The 25,513-nt window shown below is 35.6% G+C and overlaps 2 protein-coding genes across 3 annotated transcripts in view; one reads left to right on the top strand and one right to left on the bottom strand.

Moving 5' to 3' along the window:
- Window positions 1–124: 124 nt before the first annotated feature.
- On the bottom strand, window positions 125–14,045 carry LOC110370601 (uncharacterized). The gene is given in 14 exon segments (NM_001418627.1): window positions 125–3,496; window positions 3,593–3,661; window positions 3,807–3,964; window positions 4,119–4,356; window positions 4,457–4,711; window positions 5,273–5,515; window positions 10,451–10,636; window positions 10,905–11,141; window positions 11,216–11,428; window positions 11,648–11,975; window positions 12,068–12,216; window positions 12,714–12,857; window positions 13,302–13,421; window positions 13,865–14,045. Coding segments are annotated over 14 exon segments (5,574 nt in total). The 5' UTR covers window positions 13,934–14,045; the 3' UTR covers window positions 125–331.
- A 5,854-nt stretch (window positions 14,046–19,899) lies between these two features.
- The window catches only part of LOC110380708 (ATP-binding cassette sub-family C member 4), a 32,858-nt gene continuing 27,244 nt past the window's right edge, over window positions 19,900–25,513 (top strand). Inside the window, exon 1 of one of the 2 annotated variants that reach the window (XM_064034761.1) lies at window positions 19,900–20,361. In XM_064034761.1, the coding sequence (XP_063890831.1) occupies window positions 20,138–20,361 (224 nt within the window). In that variant the 5' untranslated portion in view covers window positions 19,900–20,137. The remainder of the gene's footprint in view (window positions 20,362–25,513) is intronic. The other variant, XM_021340830.3, reaches the window with a different exon arrangement.

Genomic DNA, 25,513 nt, shown 5'->3' with positions numbered 1-25,513 from the left:
AACGTGTTAGTGAATAAAATACTAGCTTCCGCCTGCGGTGTCACACGCATCCTAGAGAAATAAGTTCATGCATCCGAATGAAACCAATAAGTCCCCTTTCGTCTGCGAACTAAACATCAACTTACGCATCTACTATAATTAGGTGAAAAGATGTTTGAACACAGGTAAATGCACCAGCAAAATATTGTTATATTCATTAGTACAGATCAATCATAAAATATATATAAAAAAGCAGACATCGTACGTTCGGTGCTATCAGTATCAAATGCATTCTTGAACATAATATGTATTAAATCTTTACTTTGTACATACAGTGGTAACTGAAATTGATCTAGCACACCCTTTTGGAATGCACTGGACACACTTTTGAAATCAAAGAATCACAAGTGCACTTGGATTCCATTAAATTCTTTTCTATGTTCTCGACCAACATTTTAACGTGGCAAATAGGGACTTTATCGCATTCACAATTTTGGGCCGCGGTGGCAGTTTTTTTGTCTATAACAAGGTTAGCAAGAGGCGGTTTCATGTAAGTGTCCACAGGTGGCTCTGGGAAATAAATAGAATTGGCAAGCTTAATAGCATTCTCTCTTTCGGAATTTAATGGTATAGAGGACTGATACCATTCAAATGGAGTTTCACTATTTGTCAAAGACGTGCCCACACTGCTCCCGTCAAATGCATTATTATGATTTGTTGAATTCTTATTGTCCAAAGAATATTTTAAAACTAAATCGTCTTCATTTTCCACATTTATTTCACATTCACATGTGTATGTATCAACATCTAGTAATGATGTTTTTGGACTATTATCGAGCATTTCGCCAGAGTGTGCAAGGCCGTTAACGACGACATCACTATTTACGTTTGGACTCCCGTGCATAATGTACGAATATTTCTGATGGTTGTCATGGTTAACGAGATATCCTTTCCAAAGATTATCAATATTATCATTATTAGCCTGAACGACTGACTTCATGCAGACGCAAGATCCTAATGTTTTATCGCAACTACAATCCACCGTGTAACCAATATAAGGTATTCGACCAGTCTGATCGTTCACTGCAGAGTTATGCTCATCACGTTCATTTATTTCTCTCCTTGGTGTATGATTTGTACTGTTTTCTCCTTTAGCAAAATGGTTCTCAGACTCCTTTTGATCACTATTAGTTATTCCTGTATCGAGATTCGTCTCCTTCATTCTAATTATGTCATCTGCATAAAGATTAACTAAAACTTCCTTATTTCCAAACATATCTGAGAATTCGCGAAATGTGGCTTTATCTGTGATCTCACAGCAATCGCACTTATTGTACATAACTCCATTTGATTTGCTGTTTATTACAGTATTGTCTGCTTCAGTAGTTTGTGCATTTCTAGTATCTGGTTTTATAACATCACAAGATTTAGCTTCCATTCCCAAATTAGGAGGTACTTGAGACGATATGTTTTCCGTTATAATCATAGAGTTGTTTGAGTTTTGTTTTGATAATTTTCTTATCCTAGGAAAGTTTTGAACTTCAACATTATTATAAGTAATATTCGTGTCCTTTTCGGGTAATTCTTTAGCATTTAATGTTACGTCTTCAATATGTACACATTTTCTGTGCAACTCAGTAGGATTTTTACATTTACATATATCTTTTAAACGCTGGAAATCACTTTCAATTAAGTTGCATACTTTCTCTAAAATATTTGGTAATACAACATCTTTATTTTTGTCATTTAAGACACATAAACATTGTACACGTTTTATTTTAATCTTCAAATACTCTTGTAGAAGCCCATAGGCTCTATTCCAACTACCATTACTAGGTGGATCTCCGGGGCAAGTACATTTCATTTCATTAGCACAATCTGAAATTACTTGTTTAACTCTTTGGAGAATTGCAGAAAATAGCCTTTGTTCTTCTTCTGGGGGTATGCATGTAGCCTTACAAGAAAATGATTTAAACTCTTCCAACTTTCCTTTGAGATGGTCCTCCAATAAATGAAAAGCATTGACTTCTAAATCTGCAGAATCCTCTCCATTAACACTATTGCAGCAAACACATGACTCTATTGTGTTCTCTGTATATTTAAAACTTGGTGAATCAAGACATTCGTTCGTATGTGTATTGTCATTTAATTTATTGTTAAAAAATTGAGTCATAAAACTTTTGAACTCTTCAAATTTTGCAGTACATTCACATTTAGTACTTTCGCTTTTTCCATTTCTTCCATTAGCCAACTTAGGTTTTGTAAACGAATTCAATGCTTCAGACTTAGGAAGCCTTCTTTGGTGGTGTATATTTTGGTCTTCGGTAACGAGCACGTTTTCAGGATGATGTTCAAATTCGTTTATCATTTTTTTTGTTTTGTTACCCGAACTTAAATCGTCTAAAGTAACACCCAAAAATTTTATATAATACTCACAGCTACTGGGAAGTAATTCCGTCTCTTGGGTAACATTATTAATATCTGATCTTCGATTGTTAGTATCTGGAATATCTTTTGTTTCTATGACTTGGCAGTGATTGGATTTTATTTCAATTTTGTACAATTCTTCTGTCTGAGACCTTTTGTGATCTTTTTGCATTTGTTGATATATTTTACATTCACAAGCGTTTGTATTTATACATTTAAATGTACTATTATTGTCACCGTTCTCGTGTTTTTCGTTATTGTTCTCCTTACTATAATTAATATTAGGTATACATTTACAAAAGTTTTCATTACTTTTATCTAAATAAACAGCGCCCATGTATTCAGATTCTGTTGCAGCTGGTTGTTTAAATAACTTCTGTTTTTTATCTGTCTCAATTTGACTATTTTTATGAATATTGCTTTCGTGTATTTCCTCTTTATTGCTTTCTGTAGATATTGATAAATTAATTTTAGAATCATTTTGATTGCTTATTCGCATTGATTCTTTGATTGCCGTTTTTGAATATTTACTAAAACTACTCTTAATATTTCTTAAATATCTTTCTGCAGGATCACCCAAGTCACATTTCCATTTAGTTAATGTCTCTAAAAGTTTATCTATCGAAGTATTTGATGGCAGTTTATGAAAGCATTTGCAATTGCTATTACAGGGTTCTGATACTTTGCTGCTGTTGTCATCCACTTCAGGAGATGTTACATTTATATTGATAGGCTTTGTGTGTTTTATTACAGAATTTTGTGGTATAATATCTTTGAGAGGTTTCTGCTTCCATGAAGATTTTCCTTCGCTATTTGTTATAGGACTCTGTAAAGTTTTACCGTTTTTTTGTATTCCGCACAAACACAGGTTAACAGCGTACGACTGCCCGTGAGTTTGTCTTTTACTTTGTTTAGTCGGTTTTTCGTAAATAGAAGTCCTTTTTTGTAAATCTAAGGTCTTCTTTTTATTACTTGTTAACCGGTTATGAATAAAACTCTTCGGTGATTCGTCTCTTTTAATAACTTTCGATATTTTTTTCGTATGTTCTCCTTGTAAGTCTTTATCAATAGAATCATCATTTTCTATTACCTTGAAAAAATAAACAATTTGTAATTTTTATTGTAGTAACAGTTACAAGTAAAACAATGTAACCACTTCGTGATTTTGAAACATGTGACAACCTACCGAAGCTTGTTTGACAATTTTATAAATTTTCTGTTCCATGAGCTTTAAATCTTGTTTTTTTATAGAATCCTGGAATAAAGAAAATTCCTGGATTAAACATTACCATACCATTTTCTGTACTGCGATCTAAACCAATGAAACATAAAATAAAAAAGTTAACCAGTAATGACGATGCATTATGTAGACGCCGCGATTTTGCTAAAGAAAACTTTACCTTTTTAAGATCTTCAATTTGATGTCGTAGTTGCGTAACGTCTTGAATCGTGCGCTTCCAAATTGCTGGTGTCGTCGTATCACCCGATTGCCGACCGGTGAATAGCGATCCAGCACCAAATGGTGAGTTTGGTGGCATCAGGCACGGGAACACTGCCGCTTTAGTCATAAAATTATTACAACACTGTGATTAGATACCAAATCAAATATTAGCAGTTGAGGAATTTAACATTAATGGAAAGTTTCCGGGAACAAAAAATGCCCATGCCAAAAATAATTTAATGTTGTAAGTAAGTATTTAAAATGCACTTACGGGTGTCTCGATCGCAGCAAGTCTGCGGTTTACATTCACACGGCGGCGGGCCTGATGTTACGATTTCTTTAGCCCGCTGCGCGAGTTGTTCAGCTCGCTCCTGGAACAGCTGTTCGGCCAGTTGTGTTGCCATCTTTTGAGCACGTTTCTCAAGTGCCCGTTGTTGCCATCCCTCTTTGAGGTCGTCATCTGGATCAGGTGTCAACTTCGCTACATCAGCACATGAAGCTCCAACCCACTAATTTAAACAAACGAACTTGAATCAGACAAATATGTCCTCTTTTAGTACATGAACATTAATAAAATCACATCATTGTAAGGTTCCTGGAATATTTTACCTTTGCATGATAGTTTTCTATAGAAGTTGCGATAGCAATATCAAGTTCACCCATTAACAATTTCGAAAAGAAATTCCTTAAATTGGTCTTGATAACACTAGCGCGATCCCAGTTGTGTTTGTCTTCGAGGCACTTGAGCAATTGACAAGGCATTTGTGATCCCGATCCACCCAACTCTGCCTGGAGCCCTCCAAACAAGTCTGCCAGGAGGTTGGAAAGTAGCTTGCCTCGCAACGACGTGCACGAACATGCTTCCTGTAAAATGAGTGCATACCTAAGTAATATTTTTGGCTTTTTGGCCGCAAACTACCCAAAACTCCGGGTAACAGAGTCATTTATGTAGTGATGTCAGGCTTAATTGAATTGAGTATCGTGACTCGCACGTGAATCTTGTTACTCATACCATATATTAAAGCGCATCATGATGATATCAATAATTTGCCAAAGAAAATAATACATTGAATTGCTGATTGATTGATAGATAACGGCGTAACTAGAAAATATCAATATCAATATATATTAACTTCAAAAATGTAAATTATAAAATGAAGTGCCAAATTAACATATTAGTAGTGTGTAGCATTAGGTGCCTGGGATATAGGTACACAGTGTACAATTTATATTCACGTTTATGCGGTCCCTTTTTGAGAATGAATTGTTTTCTTCTATCCAGTTTAACTAATCTCATAATGCAAAAGGTATTGGAACTAAAGTATTGGAGCAATGAACGATAACCAAGTAACTCGATTTGATTTTCACGATACCTATGGAACTGTCAAGTATGACTTTACTTTGAAGTGTTGCATTATACTTTACCAGCAGTTTGTCTTCAGGTGCACACCGGCACATAGCTGCCAGGGAGGGCGTGCGCTTCGCTTCCACCGACGCGTCAACTGGCAGCTTGCACCGGCATTCCAGCACTTGTTCCTTCACGCCGTTCAGCATTTCTTTCTTCCTCATCAGCTCGTCGACCCGACCCTGCATCCTACCGTCGCACATGACCTTGCATCCGTCCAAGTCTTCTATTATTTCCATTTTCTCTCGACGTAACATTTCATGCTGGAATGAGTAAGCTTGCAAGTAATGATGAATTCATAGTTTTGTGATGGATCACTTATTTAGCCAATTTGCTACCTGTTCACTGAAAACCTTATATTTATCAGAATTATGACTTTATTTATAGATTTGTTTATTAATAACGTTGCTGATAGTCTTTTTGTACCTATTTATTTAAATTAAGTTCACTATATTCAAATAACAGTGCGACTGTGACCGAAAACGGTCTGGAGTATTCATCAATTCAATTCAATTCAATTCAATGTATTTATTTGTGAGCATAGGTATACAGAAAGGTCTTAAAATTAAACATGTCAGAGCTCTATGTTCTACCAAATGGAATTGGTGTACAAATAATTTTAATCCTATTGAGTTTAAACATTATAAAATCATAGTGTTTCTATTTTATCATTTAGAAATATTTCAACTGAGTAATATGCCTTATCTATTAGAAATGTACTTAATCTACGTTTAAAAATACTAATATTCTGTTCAGTTCTTATACTTTTTGGAAGTTTGTTATAAATTTTTGGAGCCATTGCAAAAATACTGTTTTTATAAAATGTTGTCTTAGATCTTATTAAATGTAATTTATCACAACGACGTTGACTGGTTACTTGGTCAAATTTATTTAAATTATTTTTTACAAACATGCTTGTTTCGTAAATGTATAGTGAGGGCATTGTTAATATTTTTAAATTCTTAAAATGCATGTAGCAACTGTCGGTAGATTTTAGATTGCAGATAGCTCTAATGCACCTTTTTTGACACTTAAACACCATTTCTTTACCCGTTGCGTTTCCCCAAAACATAATTCCGTACCTCAAAGTCGACGCTACTAAACCATGATACGCCATTAATACTGTTTTTCGGTTTGCCGTTTTATTTAACATATGCAGAGCATAAGAGTATTGGTTTAGTTTATTGCATACTTTGTCTATATGTATATTCCATTGTAGCGCATCATCATCCTTTATTGAAATTGAAATGTCATACTTGTAGTTAAACCTCACCTAAAAAGCAGTTATTTCTTGTTTTTTTTCTTCTAATATAACACGTTTAAACAATATTTAGGACTGTACGCCAGAAACATATTTTTTTCAAAGATAGTAAGCCTATAGTGGTCTGTTTTATTTTCCGTAACTCAAGTTACGATGCACATCGAAGCTACTACATACATATTTTTAGATTTCGAGCCAAAGAATTTAAAGAAAGAATCGATTTGGAACAGAATATGTCATGGTGTTTATTCAAAAGATTTCTATAGGTACAAGCTAATAAATTATATAGAGTAAGCATGAGTATTTTCTTCTTTATCTACTCGCTGATAATATTTTACACCTTTAATTTATGTCATTTAATGATAAAACTAGCATTGTTCACAGATACGCCTGCGTTATTTCCTTTTTCATATCTATTCGAAGCGACCATTCCATTACATTGTTACCAAGTACACTAGTAGATGCAAATAAATTGTTATAAAAAAAACTATTTCAGATATTTTGTGTGCCTCCTATGTGAGCGATTTGTATGCGAACGTGAAGACAGCAAACAGTCGATATATTTCGAAATATTCGTCCATATTTGACTTTGCTTTGCATTGCTTCGCATCGCCTTCGCATTAATTCGCCCATGCCAAACGCACCCTTAGGGTAACTAACAATTTTTTCTTTATTTGTTTAGTGGTTTGATGCAATTATTTCGTAGATAGTACAATATTTTGTAAATGTTTCGCCAGCCTGGTAGTACCTACCTAAGCGGGACTCTCGTCATATGGGCAACGGACACGAGCGCCTGAAGGGTGACGGACTATAAACACAAATCACGCGCTCTCTGTGGGTCTAGCTTCACCAGCCCACTTTTAAAAAATACTATTAACTGTAATATAACTATAAAATAATAACTAATTAGATAAATTTAAGACGGTTCACGACTGTTCATAAATGTAAAATCATGCTTCGCGTTCAATTTTCAAATCTAATCTGAAATTTACTTATCAACAACAAGGTTAATCAATAATAAATTAGTAGCTGTATACGAACGGATGACTAATAATCTGATTCTTTATAATCAGCACTCCCTATTTGTAAATCTCGTACTATTACACCCTTTTGTCCCATTTGTCCTGTATGTACAATGTAATGTATCTGTAGTAGGTAAGGGCCCAATCGAAATACCAATGTAACACTAGTAATAAAGTAGCCAGTGTGGTAGTGAAGTATCTTGAATTCCAGAAATGGTAGGTATTACAATGCATATCCAAAGAGCAATAGGTACAATTTTTGAAAACGGATTCACAAATCACACCTGTTCATACCAAATTATAATGATATCTAAAGATAGCTGCACTGTTCTGATATTGTATAGGATAGTAGTATAGGAACAGCGTTTTATCAAACAAAACATTCCACAATATATTTTGCTTCCTGTCCCTGAGGACAGCTATCTTGATCAAACTCGTGAACAATTTGATAAACTCGAGTGCACACACAATTGTTTGTCAATGATCTATTTGCTACGCCATCCGTCCCAGTTCCTCCGGATTTATGACTGTGGTTTCGACTTCCGAAGGTGTTAAGGATGCTATTTAACCAATAGAAAAATGTTTACTTTTATTTTATTAAGCAATCAATTACTATATAACTGCTATTACATAAACGATGTTATCTTGTATTCTCGTGTCTGTCTGTTATGTCTAAATAAGTACAGAAGCAGATTGATTGAATATGAAAAATAAACCCTCAAGGTCAACAAATAAAATAGCAAACATAAAACTAAACATTATCAAATTATTCTTAGATTAACTTGTAGGTAGGTGCTTGTGTTATCATTTTAAATACGCTATAATCGATTGTCTAAAAAGTAAAAATCCAATAAAGGCCAGCATTTAATCAAGATAAGGGGGTCAGTGAAGGAACCCTGTGCAATGGATATATTTATTTATTTTATTTAAAATACTTTTTGCACATTGTACAACGTTGGACTTTACGCCTTAGGCGTTCTCTACCAGTCTACCTTAGGGTGGTGGTGAAATAGATATACCTACTCGTCTATGACTTACTATAAAGCAACATTTTCGTAGTCATTTGAATGAAATCATAGAAAACATAATTTATTTGTACTGCACTTAAATCTGGTATATTTTTATTATAATCTGCACAATATAAAACACTGGTTCTGTTCAGCAGCATAATGCAAGACTGGAAATATCCACGCTAAGTATCTGATGCCAATTGTTAACGGAAGATTAATTTTGCACCTCCTAGCTTTTCTTGCGAAAATGAATCTCATCATCCTCCGAGCCTTTTCCCAACTATGTTGGGGTCGGCTTCCAGTCTAACCGGATTCAGCTGAGTACCGGTGCTTTACAAGAAACGACTGCCTATCTGACCTCCTCAACCGTTACCCAGGCAACCCGATACCCCTTGGTTAGACTGGTGTCAGAGTTACTGGCTTCTGATTACCCTTAACGACTGCCAAGGATGTTCAATGACAGTTGGGACCTACAGTTTAACGTGCCATCCGAAACACAGCCAATGGTGTCGAAGATATACTTAGAAAGTACATACAAACTTAGAAAAGTTGTATTGGTACTTGCCTGACCTGGGATGGAACCCGCGCCCTCATACTTGAGAGGTTGGTCCGTTACCCAATAGGCAAATGAATCTAGAATCATGAAATGGAGATTTACGTTTAGGTAAGTTTGCTTTTTTTAAGATTTTCCTGTGACAAAAGATCTACTAATATACCTATTCTAAATGAAGCTGAAGATTCTGATTCTCTGAACGCGCTAATCTCTTTCTCTGTGTATCTCTTCGAAGAAAGCTACTTTCTATCCGGTTACACGGAGTAGCTCTCACTGGTCGGTAAGAGCGCTGATGGCAGCTTCTATTATGCATAGGAACAACCTTCATATTTAAAAGTGTTTCTCCTATGCATATGAAGATAGACACGTAAAAGTATAACAAAAACCACTCTACTTGATTGATAGCTAAGGTGTGGAATCTCAGCCCTGAGGCTTTTTGCTGATGTTGGCAAACTAACGATTGCGACTTTACGTAGTCTGCCAAAAACTTTATAACCACCACTGTTAGAAAAGAAAGGCCCCTACCTATTTACCTTTTTTTCCTTTTGAAGTAGATGCTTGTTGATTGTTGAAATGTGTCTTGTGTAAAGTTTTCGTGTGTCATATGTAAAGAAAAAAATATTTTAGTGTTGCATAGTCTATGTATCGAAGGTTATAGGCTACTTTATATTGACATCGCTTTAGTAAGTAGTTGGTGGCGAAACAAACACAGAACCCACCCCTGCACAAAGACTTCCAGAGTATCTAAAAGTATTTTTTTAGATTTTCAGTATTTTAGAAAAAGCTGTAATGTTTCATCAGTTTTCGTCAACGTATTTTACTTTAAGGCATGCATCCCGTTGGAAAATATTTAGTACCTACCTATCATTGATATACGTCATGCACATGATACATCATCATAGTGGAATATTCTATTTGAATAAGTACGTAGTCGTTTATTTGAAGCACATACAAAACATAAAAACACTAAGTTGCATATCAAAGCCCGCATTGCAATTGCAATCAAAAACCAGGCTACCCTACGTTGTAGTTATAATTCAATCAGGCGTTTATCTAAATTAAAACACGCCACCAAAGAAAATCACGTCCCATCTCACTATATTTTACATTTATCGTTGCTTTTGTGAATTTATTTATATTTCAAAAAGTAAATATTTATTTATCTATATATATATATATATATATATATATGTAAATATTATTATCAAAAACATTATATGGTCATTTAAGTTTCTCTTTCTGTAATACTGTAGATTAGTGCTTTTACAGAATAATTATTATCGTTTACATTTTAATTTAAAAGTTTCTGTTTACGTCATAAGTACGTCATAGTCATAAAGAACGTGTCCTACCTCTTCCTTAATCCGTACATTGAGCTCGTCTTCTTCGAGCAACTCTTTAGAAACCTGCGCTATTTGCTCGCGCAGCCCGCTGAGTTCCGCGCGCATCGCTCGCTCCGCTTCACACGTCAGCGCTCGCGCCGAATCAGCCTCGTTTTGTATGGACGCCAACTTGCGCCGAGCTTGATCCTCTTTAAACTAAAACAAACATAATTATTTGTAATTTATTTGATGCATGTCTATGGAAACTTTAAGATTTTATGCCACGTATGTAGTCAGAGGTGAATACGTTAAATCATCGATGTCGCATTCACAGTAGATACAAGGAGACAATCAAATAAAATTAATTCAATGCATAAATTTTGTGTTTATTTACTTACATGAACTCAAACGGTTACCTCATCGCCGCTTATCAACAAAACAAATTCGAGTATCTAGACGAATGTTAATGTGGTGAAGTGATCACCTGAAGGTCTCGCTCGTACTGCGCCGCCTTGCACTGTTGCTCCGCCACGTTGGCTTCGCCCTTCGCCGTCTCCTCGCTGAGGCGCATCTTGAGGTACGCACGTTCACACACTTGCTTCTCCAAGTTCACAAGATTTGTCCGCGCCTTCTCTACGCTATCACCCCTGTCTTTGAGATCAAGAGCCAAACTGTTACACGTCGCCTTGAAATCGTTCCTTTCTGCTATTAATCTTTGTATCTGGAAGATTTGTGACAGTTGAAAGAAATAGAGTGTTGTGAATTTAAATTATATTTTTTTAGTATTATACAAACTTGTCTATTAAGGTCTTCTTCTTTTTCTTCGGCCAGTGCAAGTCGCCTCTGGTAGCCTATTTCGAGATCTCTCCAGGCAGCTTCGGCGCGCTCCAAGAGCTCGACTCTCTCAGCCTCTCGTCGTGCCAACTTATTGGCGCGGGACCGCAACTCGTTCGTAGCTGCGTCTAGTGCAGCTAGCCGTTCCACGCATTCAGTATCCAAACAACATGCCTATAAACACACAAATCCTTGCAAAATTGCTTGATAAGTAGTGTAATGTAGAGTCAAGAAAGTGTGAATCATTATTAAGAAATATAGATGTTTTATTGTAAATTAATATTGAAGTCTACTAAAAGTAAAAAAGTGAAGTCTTCAGTTATTGTAATTTGCCTAATTAGCTGCCAATTTTCTTTCCCACTTTCAATCGATACGCTACTACTATGTACTTACTGCTTCAATTTTACTCAATGTCTCTTTTTCTGGTGCTCTCGGACATTTAGATGATTGCGGCCGCTGCGGTGGTGCTTGGTTGTCTATCCGCATGATGAGCTTCGTCTCCACTGGTAACTTGACAACTGGTCCAGTAGTGTGCGACCCAAAACTTCCACGGACCGTAGCACTAGGACACCGCGGAGCCGTAGGGTCTCGTGCAACGTTCGTCGACTTAAACGATTCATGTATTATTCCAGGATCTAACAGTTTTTGGAGATTGTCTGATTTTCCTATACATGTGTCAGCACAGGGAGTGGTCAAGGCGTCTCTCTTGGGTTCTATGAATCTTAAACATGGACATAAATTAACTTTGAAATATGGTAACCACAGACAAATTAATATTCAAGCGTCAGTTATCCGTCTATAAAGAGCCTGTACCTGTAAAGACTGTCAGCATCCTCATGGCCAAGCTGCTGCCACGCCAGCAACGCGCACACCAGATGCTGTTGCTCCGGGTGCTGCGAGCTCACCGTGCTGAGGTCGCGGTCCTCGCTGTCCAGCCGCTGCTTCGCTGCCTCTATCGCTCCCTGAATTTACATATATGTATTTCACAAAATGTTTCTCAAAACATCTCAAGAGAAAACATCTCGAGGAAACCTGGACTATGAAGTCTGAAATCGAAGAATGAAGTCAGAAAACCAATTCGCATTGAGCAAGCGTGGTGATTAATGCTCAATCCTTCTCCGAGTGAGAGGAGGCCTGTGCCCAGCAGTGGGACGATAAAAAGGCTGTAACTAACTAGATATTTTTCATCTGCTTCCATTGGCAATTACCTAATTCCCTTAGCCGCACTACAGCTTATATCACCCGCTATTACATAGTGTACCTTACCAAAATTAATTCAAGTAACGTTATTGCTGAAATGCAATTCAAGTGCAGAATTCATTCAATTATTAGAGGACACTTTATGTGTACTGTAACTACTTATTTAAATAAGAAACAAGGGGTGTGATAATGAAACGTCGATTGTATACCTAACTTATTTTAGATAGGTACAGTTGAAGTTCATAACATGATAAGATACCTTAAGGTCCATATAGGGATTCAATTCCAGTGCTTTGGAAATGTTCCAAATGATCAGAGTGGTCATAGAGGTCGGATTATTCACTGGAATCGCTTTTCGCGGTTCTGAGGTATCTCTCTTCCTTGCACTGCCAGGTCTCTCTTCCTATAAATAATTTTAATTTAATTGCAGTAAATAAATTATAAAAAGATTATCAGCTTTTTTAGTTTGCTTTACGGTATTATCGCAATAGAGAGAAAAAGCCCACTTTATTTCGTAGTCAGCCGTAAAAAAAGATCCCCAAAATTTAAAGCAAACCTCTGACATGCTCTCAAGTGTAGGAAGTCTTATCGATATTGCTATTTACCTCTATTAATGTGGGTTAATAAATATTTATACGTGGATATCTACAGATCGTAGGAAATCTGATGTACTAACATAATAAAAATTCTCAAGAATTAAATATCTATAGCTATGTACGTAATGAACACTGCTTTATTTCGTTTCAGCGTGTAATTATGAGCAAAATGTCGTCATCTCGCTTAATCTGTCGATATCTTAGCGTATCGATATGATACGCTAAACAAATGACTAATGTATTGGTCTCACCTTTTTTATCCTGATAAGTTTGCATGGCGTGGAAGGCATTTGATTTACTCTCTGCATGTCGTTTAATATTCCGTTTATAATGCTTCTTGAAATGCGTCGACTTTCAAAACTTCGACGTTTCTTAAAAGATTTTCAGATTTAAACTTCGTGAGCGCTTTTGTATGCCGACTTGTAAACTCCACCAAAGCGGAGCGGAATGGACACGATCATAAACAATCAACCGAATTTAACTGCTTAAGAATACTACACCCTACGTATTCAAAAACTTCTCCAGTCACCTATAGACAGGGGTTTATGACATCAGTTTACTTTGTAACTTTTTACAACAAAAACCAGGCATTTGTAAAAAATGCATCAACGCAATAACTATAAACTACAACTATCTACTTCGTTGGAAAGCAGCAGTTGCCCGCATCCTTATGTCAGGTACTTTAGAAGCTTATCATGCACAGATTAACTCCCTTTAATAGCTTCTGGTTTATCCACGGTAGCATCTTTCTCGGTAGTATTACACTATCAATATATACTAATATCTAGACATAAAATAAGAACATTAAACATACCGGTTCAGTTCCCTTTTTACTATCTTTTCTATATCCCTTACTATATGTGTGTTCTGGCTTTGTTCCCATTGCAAATTAAACTGTATTTTTATTGCATTTGATTTACTGCGTGTGATTAATAAAATTTAGGTTTTAGGTAAATAACATTTTAAATTTTACAAATATTTTATTTCAAAATTCTCTTGACAGTGACAAACTTGATGTGCTTGACTTGCATAGTTTTTATTTTCGTTTTAGTTCTTCTGAGGACATTCCAGCCTTTCATAATGGTTTACGCATAAGTTTCTACCATAATAATGTGTCACTCCCTTGCCTCGGAGATAGAACAATATACTTTATGTTCTTGCCTTCTCAAGGAATAATATCCAAGTACCTTGAATTACTTAATAAATAAAGAACACTGACAAAAAGCCTTCATAGTCAGGCAATATTAAAAAAACAATATTTTTTTAAAGACCAAGTACTAAAAAATGAATGATTTTAGTGGTTTCAAAAACATTGAGTATAATTCTCGTCAAAAGCGTAGAGTTGAAAAAAAGTACCTACTCATACTTAGTAGAAAATATATAGGTAGGTAAGTATGACGCCGGTTAGGTACTAGGCACAACGTCGAAAATGTCCCAGAGTACTAAGAAAGGATTGTCAACGTTCGTTACACACGACGATTATCTGAATAAATTCTCATCATTACAAAATATTATACAGGTGATTCACCATTACGTGCATTCGAGCACAATGCACCGTGGGCTGAAGATAAAACGAGAAAGAGTGATTGCACCCCGTCGCCGGCGCCGGCGCCGCCGCCCGGCTCCCGCCGCTAACGGTCCTTGCCTTCCAAGTACGCAGCATTAACTACATTGATGCTATATTTAGCGCAGTCACCATGCCATGTACAGCATTTACCTGTATCCAGTACTAGTTGCATCTAAAATAGAAAAACTAGACTGCAGCCAAGTCACACGACTCCGAGATGCGTTTTTAATCACATAGCTGCTGTAAGTAGCAAGATGGCTAAGACTTGAGGCATTTAAATTAAATTAACCAGCGAAGTGCAAGGAAAACATGCGGACATATGGTTCCGGTTTTATAAATAAGTACGTAAGTAATAATACCGCCACTGGTGCTATTGTTCCTATGTGACCAGAAATACGTGCTGCTGCCTATTATACATCAATCTGGCACAATATTGAGAATGTATTTAGCTGCAAAAAAATATGGTACTAGGTTATCTAGACGAAAAATTACGGAATCAGTACCTACATGATATTGTTGCTTTGGAATGCCATTGACTAAATAAACTTGTTTAATATCAGAGTTATAGTGTGTCATAGGTAGTTATTATCTCGACGAAAAATCTGGGTTTTCGGTCGGAGATATAATTAACTTCACATTATTACAAAAACTATTTTCAATTGAACTTGGGTTCCTAAAAAGCTGAATACAAAACCCAGTCATAAAAAATACTTCCTTCAAATGCAGTATGTAATTAAAATTAGGTTCCAGCTATAAATATATAAAATTGCAGAACCGTACCAAAATAACTTTTTATACACAGCAATGTAACTTTAAGTTGGCAATAAAAAACAAACAATACTTAATAATAAAATGTATGTTCTATAAATAGGTAGTTGAGAATTTGGCACGTAAGTTATGACTAATGACTGAATGGTTTGTGGTGAAAATCATAATAGAAGCACGTGCCTAAATCAATCAGACAACCTAAATCAATGAAATGATTATTCTATCATTAAATATTCATTATGGTCAAAATCTAGAAAAAGAAAATGCATAAAAAGGGGAATTTAATATTAATTAAAAACTCATTTAAAAGGTGACGAAGATTTGGTACTTACATTGTAAGTCCTACTAATAATAATTTAATGGGAAGTAGCACGAGTCACGCCGACTCAGAATAGTGTTTCAAATTAGTTCCTACTAAAACAGACGACAGAAGTTAATGCGTTTAAACATTATCCTAAATAGATGATACATTTGCAACATATTATGTATACTTATCACAGTTCTATCCAGGTTTCATAACTTGAATGCGGTAATAATTGCTGGCTTATTTTCATACAGATATTCTTACATACATAACATTATGCACTCGGCTGTATTCCATAAAAACGGCAATATAGTCGGCGCACTCCGAATTACCAATTGGATTAACTTAACAATCGAGGGCAAAAATTAATCAACATGAAGATCCGTTATATGAGAATGAACAAGTACCAATACTGGGTCTCGGTTTTTTCCAGTTCGATTGTAAGTATCATATCAATACACGAGAGCGTGCAAGTCGGCGTTGAGCGCGCCGACAAAAACGCGGACACTCGTACAGACAAAACAATTTACGAAGGCCTCGATGTAATTCCAACTTGTTTACCTTTACAATATTCATGTCACTGATTTGCATAAAAAACTCAATAAGAAACAAATAAACACATACAATTTAGACGGGTCACGTGAAACAGTTTCGAACAGTAGACAGTTTTAGCTGTTCTTCGATTTTTATAGAACGAGATGGACATGGCAGTATGTTTCCATAATATGTAGTCCTTCATTGAAAAGGTAAAAATAGGTACCTAAAAAAGTATGTGACTAAACTGCATTTTCAAAACGATAAATTGTTCATGTAACGTACGATGTCATCAACGTGCATACGCAATCATTAAAAAGACCATTACGTTATTGAATGACCCATGATGGAGTGAAATTACTTATGTAAATAAAGATTATAAAAAGGATAGTAAAGTTGATACATAAAATATAATATTAATAGATTAACCTATGTAACCTAATAAAATGAAATGATCAGCGAAGAGCATTAACGCCAGGCCTCTGTACACTGGAATACGTAACCCGTTTGTGCGTGAGTCGCCGCGTCGGGCGCGGTGGCCAGGGAGAGTGCTGATTGCCGCGCCATTGGCCGTCATACGGCGTGTCAATAGAGCCACGCATTGTGTGCGACGCATTGTTACCGGCTGGTGAGATAACCCCACTGCACGCCACAATACCACTTCAATACGCCGGTCACATGCCACCGGAACACTGATTTACTCCGTCAATAGCGTCACCGTGTTGTTAAACTGTCTCACAACATTCCTCGTGACGATGCGTAGCGTACACTTGATGATCAACGTGATAAGCTTGGAGGCCGGTGACGTAGACACCACGCCTCTGCAGCCGCTGCTCGCGGGTACCTTCTGGAAAATGTCAGACTGCAACGTCACGCGTAGTCGTGGTGCAAGGTCTAGCTACCGTATTAACTTTATAAACATAGCTAACTATGTTTATTTGGCGTTTTAAATGACCCTGTATCAATATTTAAAACATATTATAAAAAGAAAATAAAAAATTATAACTTTATAAGATTACTTTTCTCACTGCTCCACATAGACACATTATTCACTTACCTCACATCTTACTTGTAAATAATTCTAAACATAAAAAACCAGTAACTCTTCACTCCTCGGCGTAACCAGCTAAAAATAGAAAAGTTTTCTAGAAAAACAGCTCTTGCTTAACCTCGTTAATCCCCCTATATTGCAGATAATGGTAATCTTCTTTTTATAGCACATAGTTATCGTAATCATAATAATTTCATAATTGTTTAGGAGTTTAATATAAATTCAATAAGTGTTCCGGATTTCTTTCATTTGTCATCATCATCACGGACAACAAAAGCCATATCTAGTCTGGTAGGTAAGTAATTTTATTTTAAGGTCATCTGACTGTTCTGTTCTGTTACAGCCTTTTTATCGTCCCACTGCTGGCACAGGCCTCCTCTCACACGGAGAAGGATCATCTGACTTGATAGTAATTCGACTAGTTTTTCTTGACCAAATACACAAGCAAATGTATATAGGCAGATTAAGCTACATAGCTTGACTTTATAATATTAGCTCAAATACTAGTATATCTAGTATTTCGTGTCTATACAGTACATCTACCTTTTTAAGATTTCCAAGCATCCTAAAGGAAATACTACAAGCAACCAAGTGGAAGGAATCGTAACGTCTTTCCCCAAGGTTCGAGTGACATCCACAACAAATTTCAATAACATGAGCTTCGTGGTGTAACGGTGAAAGCAAAACAAACAAACTTTCACATTTATAATGTTAAATAAATAGATATTTAAGGCAAGAAAGGAAAACAGTTCACTTGAATATGTTTACACAGTGTGATAAATAGACATAAGATTGATTTTACAACGTTGTGCTTACGAAGCGTCTTAGTCATTACAGAAATCAATTACCAACAGGTATAATAACGCAACATGATCATCAACAGGACCTTGGCTAGTGCCCTCTGCTGATGTCGGCGTATCTGTACTCACCTCTTATGGCAGTTGTGGTCACTTTTGCAATTGACTGATCAAGGTTTGTAAAGCAATTTTCTGTGTACAAACAGATGCATTTTATTTACATATCAAAATATGAATTTGTTAAGTTCCTTGCTGAACACGTCTGCTTAGATAAGCTTAAGATATATGTTTAAGTAAAAGTCGATCTGTCTTCTCGGATTGGGCTGTATTTGACAATAAGAGCACACTTTGCCAAACACAATGTTTATAATATGTAATGTAGTTTTCCTTCTCCAAACTACATAATAAGCAAATGATAAAAATAATCTATCTCAGCATTCAATGATCACCAGTAGCAAGTAAAACTTGCGCACAGCCTTTTTACTCTGACTAGAAATAACACAAATTCCATGCGGAGCCTGATAAATATAGCTATTAAATCTATTTTCGTCGGGGACCCTGTTTGATAGCGCTTGAAGTGATTTTTTACCCCTAGAATGATGGTTGAGAAATAAGAAACAGTGAACTTTCAACCGGTAGGACAAGTACAGGCACAGGTTTGTCAAGTTTCGTAGGCCTTTATCATCGAGTCGTGAAATGAAACAGAACGAAGGCGATAGCCATGGAACCGGACTAACTAGCACACTAAGTTCACTGTCGAGAGCTACTTGAGTTCAAGTGAATCTGAAACAGTAGCGCCTACTTAGCTTTTAATTACAGATTACTTACAGATTTTAATTAATTGCGTTTTCTTTTTTGCTGTAATGTTATTTTGATCAAGTTATTTTCAGTTTTTCAAAGTGAAGCCAGAAGATTTCCGGGGAGATATAGACAAGACTAATAAAATACGAATTTATCAAAAAGTGGTAAGTGATTTCTCGTTAAAGCGTTTTGCAGCTATTTTTTATACGATAAATGGGGGCTAACGAGCAGCCAGATCATCTCATGGTAAGCAATTATCGCCTGCCATGAACATCAGAGGAGACACAAACGCGTTAAAATCTTGCAGACTACGTAAAATAATATGTTTTCTAAGCAGTCTAAGCCTTATTCCATCTTCACTTAAAATCCTTTGTTTAGCTTAGATACTTCCTTTTGAGATAAAACTTTGTGCAGCCACAAACGCTTAGCCTGACGCATTTGTAAATAATGAATAATACGCTCTTTCATTAAATACCCCATTTGGACTAGCTCCAATTTAAAATTTCGACCCCTATAAAAACGTAGACCATTTTTTTTAGATGTTACAACATTACACATTAAAAATATTTAATATTTAGTTAGTAGTATTTTTTAAAAGATGCAGTTTTTCCGAATATTTTATGTTAAAACTTGAACTTGGATTTTCACAATTCCGTGGGACCATAGACCTAGGCATACTCTTTCAACTCAATAAGTACCTCGATCCATGCATTCCCGAAATACCTATGTTATTTATTTTTATAAATTGTTTATATCAATTAATATTTTCAAATTCGTAAATAAGCTCATTGACATTGAAATTCAATCATAAAATAATCGTTTCTGTTATTAATTATGTTTCTTACTAAGGCATGAATATTGGATGCAATTTCAGTGGAAACCAACATACTGTATATTTATGTTAACTTGTAAATGATGCGGTATGTATGAAGATTATTTTCCGGAACAACGTAAACGTATTATATCGCTCATTAAAAGCTTGAACCTACATGCTGGCGCCGTGAATTCGTAGCGCTTTTAAGTAGGTATTAATACGCATCGCCTGCGCGCGCGCAACTCAGTAGGAGGCAGCTTGCGCTCGCTTCGTGTCGTTGCTAATCAGGCGTTTCGCCTAGTTGCCGGCAAACGTGCTACGACCGCGACTATTACTGCACTCACAAAATGACGATATTCGCACCAAACTGAAGTTGCGTGACTGGACTATAAGCCCGGGGACATAATTAACAAACTTTATTTTTTATATTTTTTTAAATTGTAAAATCAAAATGGTTAGTGGCAATAAAGATCCGTGCGATCTCAAAAAAGTGCCACCAAAGAATCGTGAGAAGAAAACGAACAATTACAAGAGAGCCAATTGGTTTTCAAAAACATGGTTCATCTGGATGATGCCCACCTTCTGGAGAGGTTACAAGCGGGACCTGTACGACTCGGACCTCACCAAACCCAAAGACAGCCACCTCTCCGACAAGCTTGGCGATCGACTCGAAAAGTAAGTGCTTTGCAATCAAAATATTTATTTTAACATTCAAAAAAAAATCATTGAGAAAATAGCAATGAGTTTTTGTGTTAATGTCACAGAGGTTCCTGTAAATATTGACCTTATCAAGTTTTACAAGGTAATGTTTATAAAAAAAGAAAACCGCAAAATAATTTAGTGTGCGTATACTCCGCTGGCATTTAACAAGCACGACATGTTAATAAAATCCGTGCGTCCACGGCCGCACATACAATGCTCACATAAAGAAGACAAACATACTTATATTTCTTGCGCAAGTGAAAAAACAGGGAATGACAAATTGTGCCTTTTTTCAATCACTTTAAGTATCATCATAATGTTAGAGAAGATGTACTTATTCCCCTCTAATGATTGCACGGCACAGAAGTTTACATAAACGTACGGAGGGTCGTCCGCCGCCGCAGTGCAAATTAACACCTGCGGCTCTCATACACAATAATGGAATCATAAATATTTCCCGACTTTGTTTTATATACTCAAGTTATTTTACCTCGGATAGAACGTATAACATTTTTATTCTATTTCATGTTCTCGCTAAAATATTGATTTAATACTTTACCTTACATTCATGATACGTCTAAGATATTGGTTTCTGTTCCCTTTTCTATACTCGATCAACATTTAAAAATGCATGTCATGATCATTTTTTTTTTGCCAGTCAGCAAAGCGTTAGTAGACCAGACACTTTCAGCTTGATATATTTAAGTCTCTCCAGTCATCAAGGCTACTTAAATATACACACCTTCATTCAAGAAAATAAATTGTCAGTTCCAAAAACTGAATGTACCAACTTTTAGCATTAGTTATCAGGGCACCTATCGTATTTTTAAGTCATTATTTCTCTGTTGCTATCTTAATATGCTTTTGGTGTTCTTACCCGCACTAATTTTGTGCGTCGAAATCGTGTTCTTACGCAAATGAAGTGACGTGAGTGCAGTGCATCGGAATTGAGCCATGATGCCACTTTCACAAAGACACAGAATATGCACTGCTCTCAATGTCTCATTTCTCCTTACAGCCTTATAATTAAGAAGTTATAAATAAGATAATAGCTGATTCCAGCAGTTTTCACTCGCGTCCTTGGGGCACTTCTTCCAATCGGGTATGGGAAAGTATAGAATATAATCTGTGGTACTCAGGGATAGTAAAGCTTTCCAACAGTGAACTAAATTTTCTATTCGATTCAGTAATTTCGGAGCTTTTAGTACCCTACAAACAAAAAAGTGTTCTCTTTATTATATAATTGTGAGTATAAATGAATATGATCATGTACTTTTTGTTTATCTTGTAGTTCAGTTTTTACTACTACGTAGTAATATAGTACGAACATAAGTTATTGGAATATTTGTTTCTCACGCTCCGCTGCTTAAATAATAATTAACATTGGTACATAGGTACCTATTTCAATTAAACGCGCTAAGAGAATTCTTAAGATTATATTGTTTTATCTTAAAAATAAATAATTATTGTAAGATATTATATTTCCAATATCAAATACATAATTATACGTTTATTGTTATTCCATAGTCATTAAATAAGTGACTACATACATTTGATTGTTGACAAATGTAGGTAAAATTCCATCATTATTCCAAGAAAATACGATATAGGTTCCTAATTGTGAGGATTGTGATGACAATGTTGTAATTCTATGCTAGAGGTTTCATTATTAACAATTTCGCAATAAAAACATTTTGTTTACATCAATAATGAATATATGTGAGGGTTATATCGGGTGTGTCGTTCATAATCACATTAAATGAAATGCGTTAATATACTGGTTAATATATGTCGATTAACACAAACAAAAAGAAAATAGGTTAAAATAAAAAAATGAATTTTTCAAAGTAATTAGAATAAAAATGTACGAAAATAAGAACACCATATAAAAGTCAGTCATCACAAACAACTGAAATTCTCCCTTGAAAACTGACAGCTGCCAACTAATCAAATCATTCGATAGTCCTAACTTTATCTCTGCTTTACACATGATGTTGTAAATTATAAAAATTAAAAATGACTCCTGTGGTTAAACCACTGAATGGATTCGGTTATTTTTTTTTACAATTATATGCGATTGGATTTAATGTGATTGTGAACGACACACCCTGTATACTACCCATGCATATCCATTTTCTTTATAAATCTTTATAATATATTATTCGATTATTCTTTATCCTTTCTTAATAAGACTGAATAAACACAATTTGAAGCACCCGTTAAGCAAAAGTCATAATAAAAATAAAACAACTGTAATAAGTTCACGAATTATGAACACACTACTAATAAAAGAGTGCTAATTAAAAAATCCCGGGTGCGACTGTTGCAAAGCTGGATTAAAATGGTCACACCAAAATATACCGAGTACGGTTATATTTCAAGTTGGTTTATGTATTCCCTTTAAACCGGTCTGTTTAAAGAAGTGCTTCCGCATTATCGTATATAAATATCTTGGTGGTTACATCTCTTGAACCGACGAACGTATTCACCTTGTGAACAGCGCAGACATTCCTAAAAAAATCGTTACAATACAAAGTTCAAGTTACTAATTGACACCGTTCTAAGTACATGTTTATTTACGTAGAACGCAAATATATTTGCTATTATTAGATTCAGTTATTAATGAAATAATCATATTAAATATTAAAGCTTATGTTATTAAAGGCAAAATTACTAAAATATGCCTCAAATATTTTTTTTCGTTTTCTTTTTTCAATACGTACTTAGTACGACGTCATTTTAGTCGTTGGATACCCACAGACAGAGATACACAAATTATCATTTAACGATAATTGTCTACCTGTTTATGTTATTTGTATGTTAATATCAGTGACTCAATCGTCTGCGTTGCTTACTTTAATTACATATTAGACAATATTATTTAACACTATTCGTTAAAGTATTGCGGCAACTTAACCTGACGGATACTTGTTTTCATTGAATGAACGCTTCACTGTAATCATCGTTCTTATAAAATGTAATATACTTTATATGCCTTTATTTACACGTTTTTCTTGGTACACGGGTTTCTAAGTAAACAAAGGTAAATTAAATGCCATAGTGAGCCAATTCATGTTCGATAAAAAACATAAAACGCAAGCGATGACGATAAGATGTGTGCGTACGGGTCTCGCTCTTCGAAGAATTCGTTGAAGTATGTGCACATATTGAATATTAATAATTCTGGTGCTACATATTTCCAACAATACTAGTAACTTAGTGATCTAGATAATTATTTCCTTAGGTACACATAACTATTTAATTCCGCGAGACGTTAACTTTCCGCCCGCCCTTCATACTCGGTACTTTTCTAGATGCCTTGATAAGAATATTATATATGTTAATGTTAGAATAATATCATCATCCTCCGAGCCTTTTTTCCAATCATGTTGGGGTCGGCTTCCAGTCTAACCGGATTCAACTGAGTACCAGTGCTTTACAAGAAGCGACTGCCTATCTGACCTCCTCAACCCAGTTACCCGGGCAACTCGATACCCCTTGGTTTGACTGGTGTCAGACTTACTGGCTTCTGACTACCCGTAACGACTGCCAGGGATGTTCAATGACAGCCGGGACCTACAGTTTAACGTGCCATCCGAAACACAGTCAATAGTGTCTAAGATATACTTAGAAAGTACATACAAACTTAGAAATGTTGCATTGGTACTTGCCTGAGCTGGGATCGAACCCGCGCCCCCATACTTGAGAGGTTGGTCCTTTACCCACTAGGCCACCACGACTTTTTTGAATAATACGACTTGAATGTTTGAATAATACTTAGGGGTAAATAAAGATATGTCCGTCACAGCTGCATATTGCGAGATACTCGAAGTAATTGACTAAATAACCACGCCTCGAGCGAGGGTCAACATAAATTGCAAACCGCTTTAGCAATATTCTAATATTCGTTTTTTTCCATGATCATGAGTGTGCCTATCATATTGCGGGATTCGCAACGAATTCGCAAACTAAAAGATACTGCACATCATAATATATTGAGGAGTCCATTCAGTCGCAAATTATTTTAAATACTTAATTAAGTATCAATCCTGTTAATCACGACCAAGTATCCTAGTATTTTGTAAAAAAAGACGATCGCCCGCGAAAATAAAATACTTTTTAAAGTTGGTGGGGTCACAGAATTCCCAATTTACTAGGAAAATTAGGACACTTGGTGTACTAGAGCCGAGGCATCGCCCTCAGTCTTTCTGTATTTACATCAGACTTATCCTTCACCTTGCCTCACTTGAATCTTACTGTATATTTACTACATTCGCTTGCTACACTCACTGGCAGCGCGTAACTGCAGCTACTTTGACAGTGAGAAAGGTAGTAAAACTAGAATACTACGCAAGATGGTAATTTAGGCACCTACTAGTACACGAAGCGTGAGCCGATGAGCCAACCGAAACAGAACTCCCAACTTAATAGAAATGCTTCAACAACCGGGTTAATTTTCGGTGGTTCATGTAAACGGGAAAAAGAAAAGTAAAAGCAGTAAGACACAATACAATTTATCTATTAGATATTTTATAAATTCATGCTATATATTGATATGTCTATGTCGATTTATAAAACATTAATTAAAGCACCTATAATATTTGATTTATAAAACCTTAATTTTAAATATGCAGGTACTCGTACCTAAGAACGTAAATTATTCAAATATTGGCCATTGTCTTGTCCGTGAATAAAAAAATCGGCAAATTATTTTTTGATATTATCTTACCTGCAAAGTCCTTGCTGAAAGTTTTGACGTAGATGACACCAAGAAAGATACTTTGTGAAAAACAATTAAAAGTTTATTTGCAACATTTTCACATGTAACTTCCTATATTTTTGTAACAATAAATGAATCCATGAAAGATGTTTATGAATGAGATTTCTATTGACTCCTATTATTTACGTCATTGTAATTGTTGTAATAATAACTAATTATTTTTTATCACTTTATACGAAGTCTTATTTTATTATTTATTGGCACACCAATATAATAAGATACTAGATACTTGTTTTCCGCATAAACTAGGAAAGAGACGATTGGAATTAGTTAGGCAACGCTAGAGCTACTATATTTGTACAAAATACACAGTAAGCACTTGATAGCCAACTCGAGTAGGAAGCC

Source organism: Helicoverpa armigera, chromosome 5 (assembly GCF_030705265.1).
Source record: "Helicoverpa armigera isolate CAAS_96S chromosome 5, ASM3070526v1, whole genome shotgun sequence".
Classification (NCBI taxonomy): Eukaryota; Metazoa; Arthropoda; class Insecta; order Lepidoptera; family Noctuidae; genus Helicoverpa; species Helicoverpa armigera.
The sequence above is the reverse complement of the archived record's forward strand: the minus strand, read 5'-3'. Positions and strand labels throughout refer to the sequence as shown.